At 34.3% G+C, this 16,987-nt stretch overlaps 1 protein-coding gene across 3 annotated transcripts in view; it reads left to right on the top strand.

Moving 5' to 3' along the window:
• Positions 1–16,987, top strand: part of RGS7 (regulator of G protein signaling 7) — a 238,913-nt gene that overhangs the window by 110,348 nt on the left and 111,578 nt on the right. For all 3 annotated transcript variants that reach the window (XM_050972431.1, XM_050972432.1, XM_050972430.1), the window contains one exon: positions 15,146–15,242. In XM_050972431.1, the coding sequence (XP_050828388.1) occupies positions 15,146–15,242 (97 nt within the window). The remainder of the gene's footprint in view (positions 1–15,145; positions 15,243–16,987) is intronic.

Genomic DNA, 16,987 nt, shown 5'->3' with positions numbered 1-16,987 from the left:
ACCAAGGATGAGAAAACATGACCTGAATTTGAATAATATGTTTAAAATAGTATAGTGCTATGCATTTTTAATAACTGCAGTTGAAGTTCTTGCAACAGCACTGAAAGCTGTGCTTTGCTCCCAGTATAGGTAACATAAAGATCATTTAAATTTCAAGAGCTCTCATGTGCTGCAGAAGCTGGACCAACCATCTATTTTATTTGTCTAAGTTGAAATTGTAACTCACAACTCATTTATGTACTTATTTCTTTCTTTGCCTTAAACCTTTTACCTAATGAAATTTAATTTTTTAATTTGTGTGTCACTCAAAATATTAATTTTTCTCATACTTTATTTTGCTTTTCACTGATCAGTAGAATCACAAAAGGCTACTGAAGGGGTCCTTTAGGATCATCTAGTTAGTCATCCCTGTCAAGGGCATGAATGTCTTTCACTAGATCAAAAACCTGTCTATTCTTTTCACATCTGTCCTCTACCTATTTGATGGTCTTGATTCTTCCTTTTTCAGTGCAGGTGTTTAACCCATTCCCTCATGGACCACATTCCATAACTTCATTTGTTCTTTTCCACGCTTCCCTTTTCCATCACTACATCTTCTCTAGATATAGATATTAGTTATTTCTGTATAGTCAGAAGATGGAATGATACTGTTGCTTTTACTTCTGCAAGTTAAATTTTAAAAACCTAGAGAAGTTAAATGTTTTAAATGCTGTCAAGTTTGTAATCAATGTAACAAAATTACTGTGAATGTTTTAATTATATGAACCTTGCTGTAAATTCTGAAGTTCTAAAATAAACTACTTCATGTTAATCACTTATTAATTATAATAATCTGATTTTTTAGTGCTGGAGTCGTGGACTTGACAGCATCTGAGGTGACATTAGGAGAGCATTAGTGAGGCTAAGAGCTAATTATTGTTTTATGGATGTGCTTGGCAAGGATGCAAGAGGAAAGGCAGCAAAAGCAGTTTGGCATTCAGAGCAGCCCTGGGGGCACTGCAGTGTCCCAGTTGCCTCCATGTGAACTGCAGAGGGACTGGGGAGGGGCCATCCTGGTGCTGTGCCCCACCAGGCTTCGGGATAAGGCCAGAGAGAGCCCAGCCCTGTCATTCACATGCATTTCAATAGATTTCAACAGCCTGGCTTACTCTTTACTAGCGTGAAGAAAACTTATTTTGGATGTGAGTGAGGTGTTCTGGCACAGTAATCTTGTAGGATTTATTGGTTTGCCAGCAACAAAATCCACTATTTATAAACTGTGGGAATTACCACGTGTTTTCCTATGTTTTGGAACCCAATTTACCTTTTAATTTCTGTGTCTTTGAAGGCTACCAAAGGACATGCACTGTGCTGCTTTTGTGCTTTTGGTAAAAAATTGCAGTTTTATGATCTGGTTTGGAATAGATAATCCTTGGAATAACTTGGATACTAAAATAAAGTCTAGATTCCGAATTTTGCTATGCATACTGTGGAACAAATTCTGATTCACACTTTCCAGTTGGTTGTTACAACTCCTGTAGTTGCTTTAGAGCACACAGTGGGGATGGTCTCACAGTATGATAAGCCTAACTGAAATAATAAAAAAGGAAATAAAGCAACTGCCTCCTTTTTTGGGTCAAATTGATCTCGCAGTTTTTCCTAATGAACTTTCTGTGAATGGGAATTTCTTGCATGTATTTTATTTGGAAAGTACAGTTAAATGTGCAAGTGATTATTGTGTGGATTCATAAATATAACAAAAATTTTAGAATTTTAAGTCTATGGTTTGATAAGAAATCTACAGCCAATACAATATTCCAACATCTCCAAGAAAGCCATTTTGCATCAAATTTTTTGAAGATATGCCCACAACTGCTTTGGTACTGAGAATGGACTACTGCTTAGGAATGAATGTATTAGACTTCAAAGATCCTATCTAATTATCTTTAAGTAGGATTTTCTATGAAAAAATAAATCCTGGTAAGGGTGTGTATGATGACCATTAACTAAAATGCAAATCTACACAGTTTCAAAGGAGATGAAAAGACAATGAACATGGATCTTTCCTTTACCCTCCTTGTGATTCCCTCCTCTCTTTCTGCTTTGTCTAACACATAAAAGCCTTTTAAAACTATTTCAGTGTACAAGTTATTCCTTATGTTTCTCTTGCAACATCATGTACTGCAACAGGATGTGATAAGGTAAAGATGGAACAAAGAGGCATACAGTAAACAAATGTGTCTCTAAACATTCTCCTTCAGAATAATGAACTTCTCAGCTAAGTTTAACATATTAAATGCATTCAAGACATCAACATCTAAGAGGTTAAATTAGTTGTAAGGGGGGACCATACAGAAATATAGTTTTGTGGTTTTCTATATGGAATTCAACATCTTTAATTTAATTTCTGGAACCTTATAATAGTTTAGCTTTTGATGGAAAAGGAGGACGTATCCTGTGACAGTCATGAAGTACTTAATGTTTAGAAGCCCAATACCTACTGATGCTAATATTTATTCCCAAAATATCAAAGGAAATACCTTCACTGACTACAGTAGACTTTGATTCATGTCTCTGAGAAGACATAGGGTGGGAAAAAATGTCAGGAATCTGCAGCTTTCTGGAACAGAAAGAAACTCCAGTCTGTTTTAAAATCTGTATGCTTTAATTTTACCTAGCATTACAATGCTCCGGCACAGCAAAAACTTTAGGAAGTTTATTATTTAATGTTTGTTTCCTTAGCTGTCTTTCACATTTCTCAGCCACTGGAGGTTGCAGTGGATTGCCAAAGGTCAGTTGGTAACAAAGTGGAGAAGAAAAGCAAGGATTCTCAAGTCCTCATTAAGTGACTCCTGTGCTGAATGTAACTTGTTCTGTTTTTTCCAAATGCCAGAGGAATCTTACCTGTGTCTGGGAATTTTACTTTTCTCTGACCTTATCTGAAGGCATTTAAAAGAACAGAATTTGGGTTTTCTGTACTTGTCCACAACATCTGCAGCCCCTTAATTTTTCCAGGTAACCACTAGCTGTCCAGTGTATTACCTCTTTTCAGCCAAAAGTAGCAATCTCTGGTTTCTGCTTGGAAGATGTAGGTGCTTGCAGACTACCTCTATTTATTATATTTTAATTTATTACTGTGGAGATCACTTTCAGTGTAATCACTCTGTATAGGAAAATATGGGTTTTTTTTAGTAAAGTCTCATTTCTTCCAGCAATTTTTTATATCTATTTGTAGTATGAGACAGGTCATTCTAAATGTTTCCTGAAACAGGTACAGGGTTAACTGAAGTAGTGCTTCAGTTGTTAAACCTGGTTACTTTCCATCCTTTAAACTGGTAAAACAGATAAAGTCATGATGGAAAAAAATTCTTTCAAATGACTTGTGATTTTTCCAGTGAGAAATTGCTTTATTGCAATCAAACTTTTCTGTTCTGAAAACTTTTTATGAAAAAAAAGTTTTTTAATGAACTTTTAATGAAAATTGTTCCCATTCATGCTAACAGTTTGATCCAATTGGATCTATTACATAGATTCTGAATTTTCCAAGTATTCAAATTAACCAACTACATATCAGTTCAGAGATTTGAGGTTGAGTTGGGAGTGTCTTGTCCACCTCTACAGAAAGGATGACAGAAAGGTGGCTATGGCATTCAAACTTCCAGTGAGCATTGTGTCATATATACTGCTCACTGCACCAAGTAATCAGAATGAGTTTGTCCTTCTGGCAAAATAAACATGACCAAAATTTAGGGTTCTGTAATTCTTTCCTGCAGTGTTTTGCCTATTTTTTTTCCCTAGAGTAAAAAATAATTTCACAAATGGATTTGTGGGTTTTAATTCTGTTTTCTTCTGGTTTTATGTTTTTAAATTTTAATTCACTCAAAAACATTTCCTTTTTTTGATTCTTAAGTTAGAGTGTGTCTGATTTTAATATTGTTCTAATGTAATTGCATACATATAGTAGTATGTGAATACCAAAACTTGTTTATAAAAAAAGAACATCTCCTTTCCCTATTGTGTATCAGATGGAATAAAGAAATGGTTTTATAGCCATTATTCACAATTCTCAGAGCTCATATATTTCAAATCAGTTAATGGCTGCTGCTCTACTTTCTTTTGTGGGACAAATGTGGTTTGACAATAAAGACATGGAATGTTTCTAATCAAAAGGAAAATGACTGCAAAGGAAAATAAAATGTAGATACTGTAAATGTCAAACTATGACTAAATTGGACAAGTACAGAACATCCAGACCTGATTTGCTTTTAAGTGTCTAAATCATGAGAATTCAAAAGCTCTAGCGTTTTGATGTTAAGATAGTCTTCTCTGCTTTCTTTATTTCAATGGAGATTAAAGTGTGGTTGGTTTTTCTGGGAAAATATAACATGAATTCATAAGAAAAATTCAAGTTTTTAAAACAGAGTAAAATTAAATAAGAAAAAGGCATATAGTAATTTTAAATTTCCTTTATTCCTTCAGTCCAAGTCCAGTGGAGTGCTAGGTCTGATGCAATTGCTGCAAACAACTGAAAGGAAGTATCATAAAATGTCCTGCTTTTCCTAATTATGCTGCAACCAGTCAAAATATAAATTGGGAAATCCCACATTGGAATGGGATCCTATTTCAAAAAGCATTGGAACATGCACACTGGGTCACCCACTGTCTTTTGATATGTCAGTTCACTGGTTTTTAATGAGTTAGGTGTGTAGTTACTTCCGTTTTCTTAGAAAATTTCAGCCTTAATGTTTATGAACGATTTAAGTGCTTTGATAAAGAAGCCTTTGCTGAGACTGCTCCCAAATCATTGCATGGCAGAGGATCCTTGTGAAAATAGAGCAACCTAGAGTGGGATTGAGAGCAAACTGTGTCCTTTTTCAGTGGCGGAGAAAGAAATCAGGTAAATTTAATTATAAGCGATGAAGCCAAGAGGTCTTGGCTTGTGTGTTTGTAAGGTGACTGTGTACAATGGAAACAGGTGTGGACTGGCATTACTGCTCTTTAGCAGTGACTTCTTTCAAGAAAAATCCTGTGAAAGCTTACTTTGATCAAAGAGTATGGCTAACTTAGCTTTCATTTAATATAAGGAAATTTAAAATAAGGAATTTGCATTTCTCTTTTGCCCATTCATTGTGTGGAATAAAAACCCATAGGCAAATTGTTACTCTCTTCTTCCAAATAACTCCTAAAGGAAACAATGGGCTACAGTCTGTTAATCAAGTTAATTTTCTATGGCTTCGATAGTTTTTAGAAGAATTTCAGTATTTTGTGAGTGCTATAGAAATGTTTCCTCTGTTTTAAGAAAATAAGATTTTAAATTTGTTTTAGAGTCTGGCTGATACAGTTAGAATCCTATACAGGAATAACTCTGGAGATGCTGAGAAATTATAAATAAAATAGTGGCAGTTTTGGAATTCTTTGCAAAATGTCATTCCCTATTTAAATTTCATTTTATAATTTTCTTTCATAGCAAATACTCACATTTTGTTTGGTTGTTTTTCCACAATCAAATTAAAATACATTTTAAAACTGTAAAAACCAATTCAGAAAAACCTGTTTGTTTCCACATATATTCACCCCAATGTTTTTGTTTTTAAATGCATGCAGAACTTATTTTTTATTACTCCTTTCTGAATAAGAAGATCTATGACCTATTTTTCTTAAATTCTAATGTTCTGATGGATGAAAAGCTTGGCTAATTTGTGTAGTCAACAGGAGATGAAAAAATCTGCTTGACATGTAGAAATTCATGATTTTTTTGTCGCTGAAGGGCAGGCTAATATTTGTATGCATTGCTTGTTTTACATAAGCCTACAGTTTGCACTACAGCTCCTGAATTGCTAGTAGCAAGAGCTACATAAAATAATTTTGCTTTTTAGCATGAAAATTAGTACTAGAGTTTGTGTGATCTTCTAAAGAGGAATAAAAAGATGATCAGGCCTGGAGCTTCTGCTGCCTTGAAGGGGAGATGATGATAAGACTTTTTATAAGGAGGGAAAATGTACTGGTGTTATTGGGATGCTGGTAGCTACATTTTTATGGAAAAAAGGTGTAAATGTTCTGGTTCATTTATTTTAGTACTTGTCATGATAAAAAAAAAGATTGCATAGGAAATGTACCATGATTGAGTTTTCTGTGGACTTTATCCATTATTATTTGTATTGTTCATTTGGCAGATCAATAGTTCAGTATTTCATTTGTTTTCATTTCTTGTACATTATTCTTTAAGTGAAAATGGGTGAAGTCAACATGGTTTAAAACTGGCATAGCCAGAACATCCACAACTGTCTATCTATTCAGATTAGGTAAGAATAAAATATTTCTTTTTAAGTAAGTTGTGTAACAGAGGGTGAACAGACTACTGTGAAACCAGTCCATCTGTCATCTAATGCTACATTACTGTATTACATCAGTAGCCCATTTTTTAAAATGCCAAATAAAATTGATACTGAAAGCTTTCCATACTGTAATACAATTAAGAACCTTTTTTTTTTCACAAGAACATGGTTTAATAGTCACTTGTAAAAACATATTGTGATGATACAAGTTTTACTTCTGTATTTAATGGAGTTTAATGATTCAGAGCAATTTCAAGGACCAAGAGACTAGAAATGAAGTTTTTATACATGTATATATTTCTGTTCTCTAGGTGCTGAAATATTAACAGATCAGCTGGCCTTCTTCAGTCTTCCCCCACCACAGAGCAGAGAGCAATGCAGAAATCACCAAAACACTTATCATTTACCCTAAAATGTTATTTCTGTCAATGTAATTTGAAACATTTCTTGTAATTAATTTTTTGCTTATTAGTATTGGAAGGATAATGATTTTTTAATTTTTAAGAAAGGTTTTGTCTTTGGTCAACAGTAGCTCCTTCTAAAATGATCTGCTGTGATGTGGCTTTGTAATGTTTGGGATCATCTGACAAGTGAGGAAAAGAGATTCCAACAAGACAAATCTAGATTTGAAACCATTAGTAATCAGATGACATAAGAAAGATGAACCAATTTAGAAAAAAAAAATCTGTTTTTCAGTCTTCAGAATTAAATGAGAATATTTTGAAGTAAATGTAAGTATTATCCAGAAGAACATCACTTTTTTTTGGTTAAGTGGATGAATATATCATAATTCTGTCATAGCTAATATTTTTGTGACTTTTGTGTTTTTTGTGAAGTCAAAATGTGCTATTGGCTACAATACACTTTTTTATCTGAACTACCTACGTATAAGCCAACTTATTTCATTATTTTTCATTTCCTACAAATATGTCTGCATCCGTTTTCTTCTTTTAAATCCCAGCCTGTGTACTGTCCAGAATCTGCTTTGACTTTTTTTTTTTTTTTTTTTTTTCTGTTGAACTTGAAAATTTCTCTTTTCCTCTTTTTTGGAAAAAAAAAAAATGAACACTTTGACCACTTCTGTAATATTGTCTTTGAAGGTCCATTTGGGATCTCAGAGATCAGTTTTCCATTGACCTTCTCTGTTTCTGAAATGCACAGGGGACTTCACTTTTAGTGTCAGGACCATCATTTTACAAATGAGCAGTACAACCCAAGAAACAGCTTGGCTTTGAAAGACTGTACTTTTAAAAATTTGTATTTTGCCTAAGAAATGTTATTTTTATCTCTGGTAGCACAGTCTAGAAGCTCAGATCTTGGCCTGACAGATTAATAGAAATTATTTATAGGTTTAGCTGCTTTAAAAATATATATTTTATTCTGAATGAAGTATTTTTGCAGACATCACTCCGTTAATAAAAGCAGTCCTTCGAAAAGACTTTCTTCATCAAACTGTTTTCTTCTGAAGTGTCCATAGTGATGTTTCTTTTTCCTCTGTCATTCCAACCAAAATTTCATACATGTGATGAAAAAAATTATTTAACTGAAAGCAGAAATGCAATTTCCAAAATTATCATCGACTTAGGTGGTTTTGAAATTTCACCATCTGTATGTGTTTTTTAACTCCTTTGCATAAGGTATCTCTGGTTTTGTTGTGCAACAATAACATTGAAGGTTTCAGAAATGTGTCTTTTTAATTAATTTTCATTAATAATTTCTAAGTTCAAAAATACCCAGGTAAATAAAATGAAATGCTTTTATTTATCTATCTGGAATTTAAACATGAGAACCATTTAGTTAAAGTAGTAGTTTTTCCATCAGTTCATAGCTTTTATATTTTCTGTATCTCATTCTGACAATCACTAAATATAGAAAATGCTTCTTGCCTAGGAAAGGACAGAGTAAAACTAGATTATGAATTATTAGTACTATGAAAAAATTTAAAGTCATACCAGAATTGTTTTGCAAGTTGTTAATTAAAAAATATCCTTTTTTCTTACTTAAGAGCTTTTTTTGTTGTTTGAAATTGCATTTTCATGAGGGCTAGGGAGCTGGAATTGCCAGCTGCCTGAATTTTCATAGACTTAGTATAGCATTTTCTATAACCTTTTCTTGATTTCAAAGCTGAATCAGTGTGATGTATTCCTCCAAATTTATATGATCTTTCTGTAATGCTGGTTGAGTTGTTTTTAGCAACTACTTCAGTCTGCTCTTCACAGTCCAGCTATATAGCATTGATATCCATACAGTAAACTGGGTGTCTGTCTTATATACCCAGATGTAGGATTCTTAGGTGAGATAAAACTTTAATTGAAAAGAGTGAGAGCAATATAGCCCTTGCAGTGTTATAGGTTTGTTGGCAGTGTTCCTACATGCTGAATTCTCAAAAAAATTACAGTGATACAAGCAAACTCACACTGTTTTTCTGGATTAGAATGAAGATTTTTTTAAATTTTTTTTTTTTTTTTGTGGGGGAGTGGAATGCAGTATTAAGTGTTTTCAGATCAACTTATCCAAAGAAATAACAGTGAGAAATAATTGTAGAATGATGGAGGAAATAGGCTACTGGGAGGTCTTCAATTTACCCACTGTATGAAGCTGAGAAAGAATGGTGCATCAAACCATGAGCTCAAGACTAGCAGTCCTTAGGAGAAAAGATAGTTACTTACTGGCATAAATTGCTACCTACAGAATGTCCTGTATGGCATTTTCAGGATTTTCCATTCAGCCTTGTATGGTTTCTTGCGACAGGGATTACCCTTTATTCAATCTTTACCCGGGGATCACTGACAGCTTTAGCTTCCCAACACACCACATGATTACAGGTTAATGACAGGAGCTCAAAGTATGCTTTCAACTTGTCCTTCTTTCAAAAAGTATTATAATAGGTATTTGGAAAGCCCAAGAACTCCTGGTATGGTTTGTATTAAGCTACAAGAACCTTTTAAATGAAATGCTGGTTTTGATGAGTCAGCACTTTAGTTACATGAATAAGACAAGATCATGCTTAAAATTATCACTCAAACCCACAGTTTTAAATCAGTGAAGTGTGCAGAGCCTATCTTATTGATACAAGTTCAGTGATGAACATACAGGGTTGATAGTAAGGAGAAGCCCAGTGGGACTGTTCATTTAATTAGGCTTCAAAAGTAATTGCACAGAACTGGCATCAATTTTCAAATACATTCAAAATAGCTCTAATTATTCTTAATAGATGACAAAGGTTTGCCCTGGGCTCATTTAATGTGAGCACAGGCTCATGTATGTAGTACCACTCTTGTTTTACAACCAGTCTGAAACATTACCTGTATGTTGAATCTGAAACAGTATGGATAATTAAGGAAAATAAATTTGAATCTTAATTAGAAATTCACATTGATAACTACAAATTATGCCCTAAGCATGATGGCAGATAATGATACAACACAGATCTTTGTGCTACTTGTGAAGCCAGAACATCTGCTCTCCACAGGTATTCTGCTTAGGGACAGAGTATGAACTATTTGCTCACACCAGTGTCTTCATATACAGAAGGAAAGGAACATGAGGCAGAAGTGCCAGCATCATAGGTACATGTTAAAAATTAGGCTCTTCAAACTATCTCCAATGCATCTATTTAATATGATTGGAAACCTTTGTGTTGTTTTGTCACTTGATTTTATGATGTCAAATAATTATTTCAGCAAATAGAGGCTCTGAAGAAAATGAGACCAGTCATTCTTGTATTCTTTTAATTAAGTTATTCTATAATTTAATATTCATCAGAGTGTACCTAGGGCTGTTTCCTGTGTTGGTAGACCAGAGATGCAGCATTGCTGTCTTAGAAAACTCATGACTGACTGCTTTTATATCAGCAAGTCCAGAGAGTTCGTGCATGACTGTCATTAGCAGTTGGTTAGTGTTGCATGTTTCAAGACATCTTTCAGCGCTGTATTTTACTCAAAAATCTAAATGTACTTTTCTGAACTTTTGAATGTTTTAAGCTTGGTTTTCATACCAAGTTAGGAATAAAGAGTTGAAATAACCCAATTCTGCATTAAATGGAAAATGCTAAAATCTTTGACATGAAGATGCTAAAACATCTTGTTTCTACATATTTGATTTAGAGAAGGAGTTTTCAGCATTCTTAAACTGAGCTTGTTTGTTTTGCTTTGGTACTTTCCCTCATACACTGGGTAAACTGAAGGTCTCCCATTAACCTTCTATTTTCACCTCCAGGGTTGTTTCTTACTGACTTGATCTGGCAATCAGTTTGCCTGTACCTGTGCTTGTCAGTGAGGCAGTCAGAAGAAAAGTGGCCCTTGCTTTGTAAGGAACTTTGTATCGGTCTCCTACCCTGCAAGTTTTGTTCAGCCCTTGTTGCTTGGCATACATCTCTGCACAGGGGACAGGCTGAGGAAAATTTCCTGCAACCTTCTGGCCAACTGCTCTAGTGACCTTGGACTCTGTGGAGTGTTAAAGTAGGGGAGAACGTGTCTAAGGAAACATGTTGCACACTGTAAGAAATATACTGTGACTCCTTGTTCTTGTTAACAAGCTTGGATCAGGTTTGTAGCTAGTTCCACTGGGCTATTCCACCCCTGCATTTATGTAAAAGGAGAAAAAGATTTTAGCAAAATGAAGAAAGCTGTAGTGTGGGTGGACCCCAGTACACTCAACGTGAGAGCAATCCCCGTTCCACTGTACGATAACTGAATACAAAATTATGCTTATTTCATTTTGGTATTCCTGAGTATAGTCTTAATTCCCTAGAACAGAATTTATTTTTTTTTAAGGGACAGAAATAAAATGAACACATTTGTGGATGTGTAAGTAAGGCAAGGCTTCAAGTTTTTACCATGTATCTCTTGAACTAGCTTATTTCCAGTTAATTTACTTTCTCTAGTATTCTTGTGTCTAGTGATCATCTTTATTTGGAATAAATTTATGCTCAATTTTAGTGGAAGAAAAAAAGCTCTTTTCCTGCACTAACAATCATTTTGTTTTTTCACTTTTGTTATGTTTGAATTAATGAAAAAAGAAAACCCAAACCAAAACCAGTTCTTAAGAAGCAGTGATGCTGACTTATGGTTTAAGTTGATAATTTTTGCAAGATGTGCAGATGAGCAGCAATGAAGTTATTATCTAGATTTGGAAGTTTAACAATCAGAGTTTCCCCCCACAAACCACATGGCACAGTGGCACTGAGGAACCACAAAAATTCTGCTCTTAGGACCTGTATTCCTTTCACCTAGCTGTAAGTAGCTAAAGGACACTGCCCCTGGTGTGTTGTCAATACCTCCACTGGTTCTGCTCCTGGGGTAAGTTGGGCATGCCTAGCTCCCAGTGTGCTCAGAGCAGACTCAGTTGTCATTGTTCAACAGCTCCTGTATCCTGTAGCCCTTCTATTACAGGATATTGTTATCTGCCTCCTTTTTGCTTTAGGGAAGATGCATTGTCACTGTTGTCATAGAGTCAGGCTTTGAAATAGATTTCACAGATTCTTTATGTGTCAAGATGAAGGCTGCAAATTATCTTCACAAGGAGACAAGTGAAGTTTTAAATATTAATATTGCAAGTTTGTTCTGAGTTGTCTGTGCATCAGAAGTTTAGTGAGTTTTTGTTAGGGTTGGAATTGCCACATTGGTAAAAATAATGGCACATATTTTGAAGAAGACATTTACTTAGAAAACTTTCTGTAGGATCTGTACTTCACTGAAATGTCTTTCTAGCTGTATTTTCCCAGTTAATGATGTATAATGATGACTGAAAAACTAAAATATGTGCTTGTACAGCTTCCTCTTCTCAAGTATATTGACCTTCATTTACAGAGTGATCGAGGCAAATTATTTGTGGGCTTGTTTGAGTTACTTGAGAGTGTTTAGAACTAAAAAGAATCTCACTGCAAGATGAGGGCCAGACAGATTTAGCCAGGTAGAATAGAGAAAAGTCTAATTCTGTGGTGAAATCAAGAAGCTTCTATTTCATTTTTGAGCATTGGGTCAGGTGACTCAGAAACAAACAATGATACATCAGGAAGGAAAATTATTATATCAGGCAGCAGCATGTGTTTTCCAGATTAGGCTTCTTGAGCAAAATTAGATTAAGATTTTCTTTCATCATTCTAATTAAAATATTCTGCCCTTTTCATTGTCTTAGGTCATTGTTGATGAATGACAGAGGAGTGCCTTGACTGCTGCTTCCCAAATATAATTAAGTTTGATGGTTTTCAGTGGAAGAGGTTATATATTTGCTGAATTTAAAGCAGCTGTAACAGAAACAGCAACTGCATATTTTGAAAGTTAAACTGTGCTCCTGCCTATATTAGATTGGATAGGTTTGAATCTCTAATTTAAACTTTTTTCTTTTAAATTTCCCTTCCTTTTCTAGAGTTCTTATATTTAAGATTTAAGATAACCACAAACCACAAGTAACTTAGATTTCCATGCAAGAGGTCAACTGTATCTAATTAGAGGACTGCTGTTGTGTTGTGTGTTCAGAACATTCCTGCTCACTTAGGAGGTAATCTTTGCTCACTGAGTTATCCAGGCAGCTCCCAATAATGCTGTCTGCAGGGTGAGCTGCCTTTTGCACAGACAGAATTCATGCCCAACATGGAACATTAATATGAGCTTGATATAAAGGAGAAGGTGAAATTTTGCAATGCAGACACCCTGGAGTTCACTTGGCTAATCAAAACCAGAGGACTCTCCCAGAGCTTCAGTCTCTCTCAGTTAGATTTTATGCTGTTTAGATCCAATCCTGTCCATGAAGGAAGGTTAGGAAAGCATTTGTAAAAGTTAACAGTTTCTTCCATGTACTCTCAAAAGACTGACTACTGACAGCACTGGGCATGTAACATTTGCACTCAAGTGTTCTTGAGCAAGCAGTAACTGCATCTGTCCACCTGTAATGCTGTGTTTGAGAAGTGTGGCCTGTGTTGGTAGCAATCCTTATTACATTGTAAATTTACCTTTCTCATGTTGCCTTATGTACAAATTGTTTTCTGTACTTTGTCCAAGTGTAAGCTACATTATTCACTCCATGGTTCTAGCAGTGTTCTCACAAGCTTCCTCTGAGAGTGTGGAATTTATCTCCAAATATGATCAGCAAAAATATTTACTTGAATTTGAGTGAATTCCTGTTTACATAAGTGCAAAATAAGACAGTTTACCAACAGAATTTGGAAGGAGTTTATACAAGCCTTCAATTACTTTGTGGATAAAAAATGCAGGGACAGGCGCCATTTCATGGACAACGGCTGACAAGCATAGATATGCTTGACAATTTTCTATTAATTACCTTTTCTATTTAAATAATTAAATTCCATGTCAGATTAATGTTGGTTCTTTTCTTCTGTTACATTTTGCACATTGCCTTATTCTGAGCAATAGACTCAGTTTTCACACCTTGCTAACAATATCTACTTCTTTTGTTTACTTTTTGCTTGGGACAATGACACTGGATTTGTATCCCTTAGGTTGTTCATATGTGATCTGTAAAAACACAGAACATGGGAACTTCCAGACACTCCATGTGTAAATAGCTTTTTCATGAGCAGTCGAGTTACTTGATTTTTTTTTTTTTTTTTATGAGTTTTTATTTTTCCCAGGTATAGTCCTCGTAACCCCAAATGCTGTTTGCTTTCCTGGCTCTATATAACTCCCTTATTGGGCCAATAAAAGCACAGATGTGGCCAATGCTGGTTTGATATTTGCTAATGTGGGACATCTGACTTCAGGGGGAAAAGGGGCATGACAGAATTTGATCTGTTATTATGTTTTCACAATACAGCCCAGCCACAAATTTTAAGGAAGTCTTTGGGAATCTATTAGGGGTAAAGAAGTGACGTACAAAAATTTTTTAAACTTTGAATAATAAAAGAGTATAAAAGACCCTGTCACACAGAGTTGTTTATATGCAGCATTTTGCTTATTTAAGAAAAAAGAAAGAATTGTTGTAATTAATGTCATCATCATTTCATTGAACATTTTGAGAAGTTAGATATTCAAAGAAAGAAAGAAAGGTGGAAATTATCAAATTGGTAAACTTCAATTATGAAATGGGAAAAAGAAAAACTGGCCTTGTAAGCCAGTAACACTACTTAAATATTCTTTTTTTTCCAGTGAAAGAGTTTTCTGGTCATAGTTCATAGAAAAGTAAACCTTTGAGTTAGGCACAATTTATAAAATGTGTTGTCCAAATTAGCCTAAAAATTGATCTGAAACTGAGCCAATGTAAAATATATATGTAAGAAAATCAGAAAATTGATTTAAATTATTTTTTTACCTACTCCATTATTACCTACAAAGAAATCTTAGGATTTTGGCTCTGCTATCTCCAGGAATTACAACATGTTATATTTTTTCCCCCTTCTCAAAACAAAAGAAGGAATTTTAGCTTTGATATTAAAAGCTCTACTTAGTTTTGAAAATCCTATTTGAGAACTCGATCAGTCCCCTAAAAGCCTGTATGTGTCTATTTTGCTTTTATATGTGGTACAATACCAATAAAACAATCAAAACATGAAGTTTAATATTCAACAATGGTTTTTGACAAGTCTTTTTAAGGTACTTTAACTAACTCTAACATTAAATAAGTTGTCCTGCATTGCTGTTTCTTTCTCAAGAGTCCTTGAATACACATATTTTCTAGTGTTTGTCATGAATAAATTACTTGCAGTTTAACGTGTTCAATAAAATTATAGAATATAAATTAAAGAAAGAAATAAAAAATGGGGACCTGTCATTCTGAGGGATTGATCTAGGATTTCTTGGAGATTTACTTTAGGAAATAATAATGGATTTATTTATTCTTTCTATTTTTAATTTGTTTTTTATTTCTCTTTTCAGATGGAAGATGTCATAGCCCGCATGCAAGATGAGAAAAATGGGATTCCTATTCGGACAGTGAAAAGTTTTCTTTCCAAGATTCCCAGTGTCTTTTCTGGTAAGAGTCAAAGTGAATTTCATACTATTTCAAAGTTTTATGAAAGGGGATGCTCTAGTGGAAAACACTTTTAAATAAGAACTGTTGAGAATTCACAGTCATCTGGTCTGGAAGAGACATTATTTATCCTTTGCATAGTTTAATTATAGAAGTCTTTGACGGTTCTCTCAGATTGGAGTGGGTTTGCACAGAGATGTTTTAGTCCTGAAAATTAGGGGAAGGGAATACTTAATTTACTACAAAAAGGTAATAATCTCAAACTAGCAATATTTTTATGGCAGGCCAGGACTGGTTTTTAGCCAGCTTCCATAGCAAGTATGAATTTAGTGTATTGGCCAGTACATGAAGATAAGAATTTTCATGGCAGCAGAACAAAAGAAAAATCATCACCACACTCTGCAACTGGTGCTGATCAGGAGCTGTGACATTTATTTCAATGTTCATGAGGTGCTTCTGTAGCTCAGTGCCTGGCTTATGAAACTAACTGCTGAGATCTTTGTGGTGATTTGAATGACAGCTGTAAACTCTATAGCTGGTTCAGCTCAGTACAGTCATAGGCACAAAATCTGTCTGTTTATTAATTAATTAGCATATGATTACTCTGCCATTTACATGATTTTATGACAATTTATGCATTTATGTATGTGGGTATATACTCCAGTGAGTATTGAGTTCCTTTGAAATAGGATGCCATAGTTTAATCTAATTTTTCCATAATCTGTAAGAGTGTATCCTCATACAGAAAGTATTATAAAAGTTTCCACAGTCCAGAACACCAAGAAGAATTTTACATTTTAATTTTGAACCTGTGGAATTTTTTTCCTAGTGAATAATCCTGTCATAAAGAAGGATAGAGTCTTAAGAGTGAACAAAATTGCTTCCTGATTTTAGAAAATAAATTTTAGATTTCAGAAACTTGCAGAAAAAAATAGCCTCTGGAGAATGGACCTTTATTTGCCATGAGTTAGTGCAGCATGGCATTTTATTGAAGAATTCATATTAATTGTTAATCTCAGCCTTAACTTGTGTATAATAGATTTCAAAGTAGACTGACCAAAATGTTTTTGGTTTTTTTTTTTTTTTAACTGGAATAGGCATCATGCTTTTAAAGGTTGAGTAAGAATATATATACAGTTATACATAGCAGTTACTGATGTACCAACTTTTCTATTGATGAATTAACTTTATCAGCTTCAGAGGGAAATAAAAATTATAGGACAGTTCATTTTTTTTCTCTTTTCTGATTTTCTCTCTCAAATACCAGCGACTTCCAGTAATTTTTGATACACATGACTGAAACTCCCACCAGAACAGCATAACTGTCATTTCAGTTCAACTAATCTATTTTCCTGTCAGTTCTCTATCCTGAATGGAATCTGAAAACTTCAACTCCATGTCCTAAGTCATTAATTCCATTTAATGCGCTAAGAGTTTGTATATGTAGCAAACAAATATCAGCTTAACTCAAAGCTGTTGATTGCTAGGAAACATGGGAATATTGTCTAAGGGTCATGATGACAATGATGCAAATATAGTTAACAAAAACTTATAGGACTGTTACTGCCCTCAAATGCATCAAAGTAAAAGCTCTTCAGTTAAAATATATATACTTATATGCTCATATATTTTATAGATATGTGTGTGTGTGTGTTGTGTGTGCATGTGTGTGTGTCTGTGCGTAAAAGATGTCTTGTACACACCATCTGTCCTGGATTATGCCCCATAAATACTGGATTTTGCAACTG

This window comes from Serinus canaria, chromosome 3, assembly GCF_022539315.1.
Source record: "Serinus canaria isolate serCan28SL12 chromosome 3, serCan2020, whole genome shotgun sequence".
Classification (NCBI taxonomy): Eukaryota; Metazoa; Chordata; class Aves; order Passeriformes; family Fringillidae; genus Serinus; species Serinus canaria.
The sequence above is the reverse complement of the archived record's forward strand: the minus strand, read 5'-3'. Positions and strand labels throughout refer to the sequence as shown.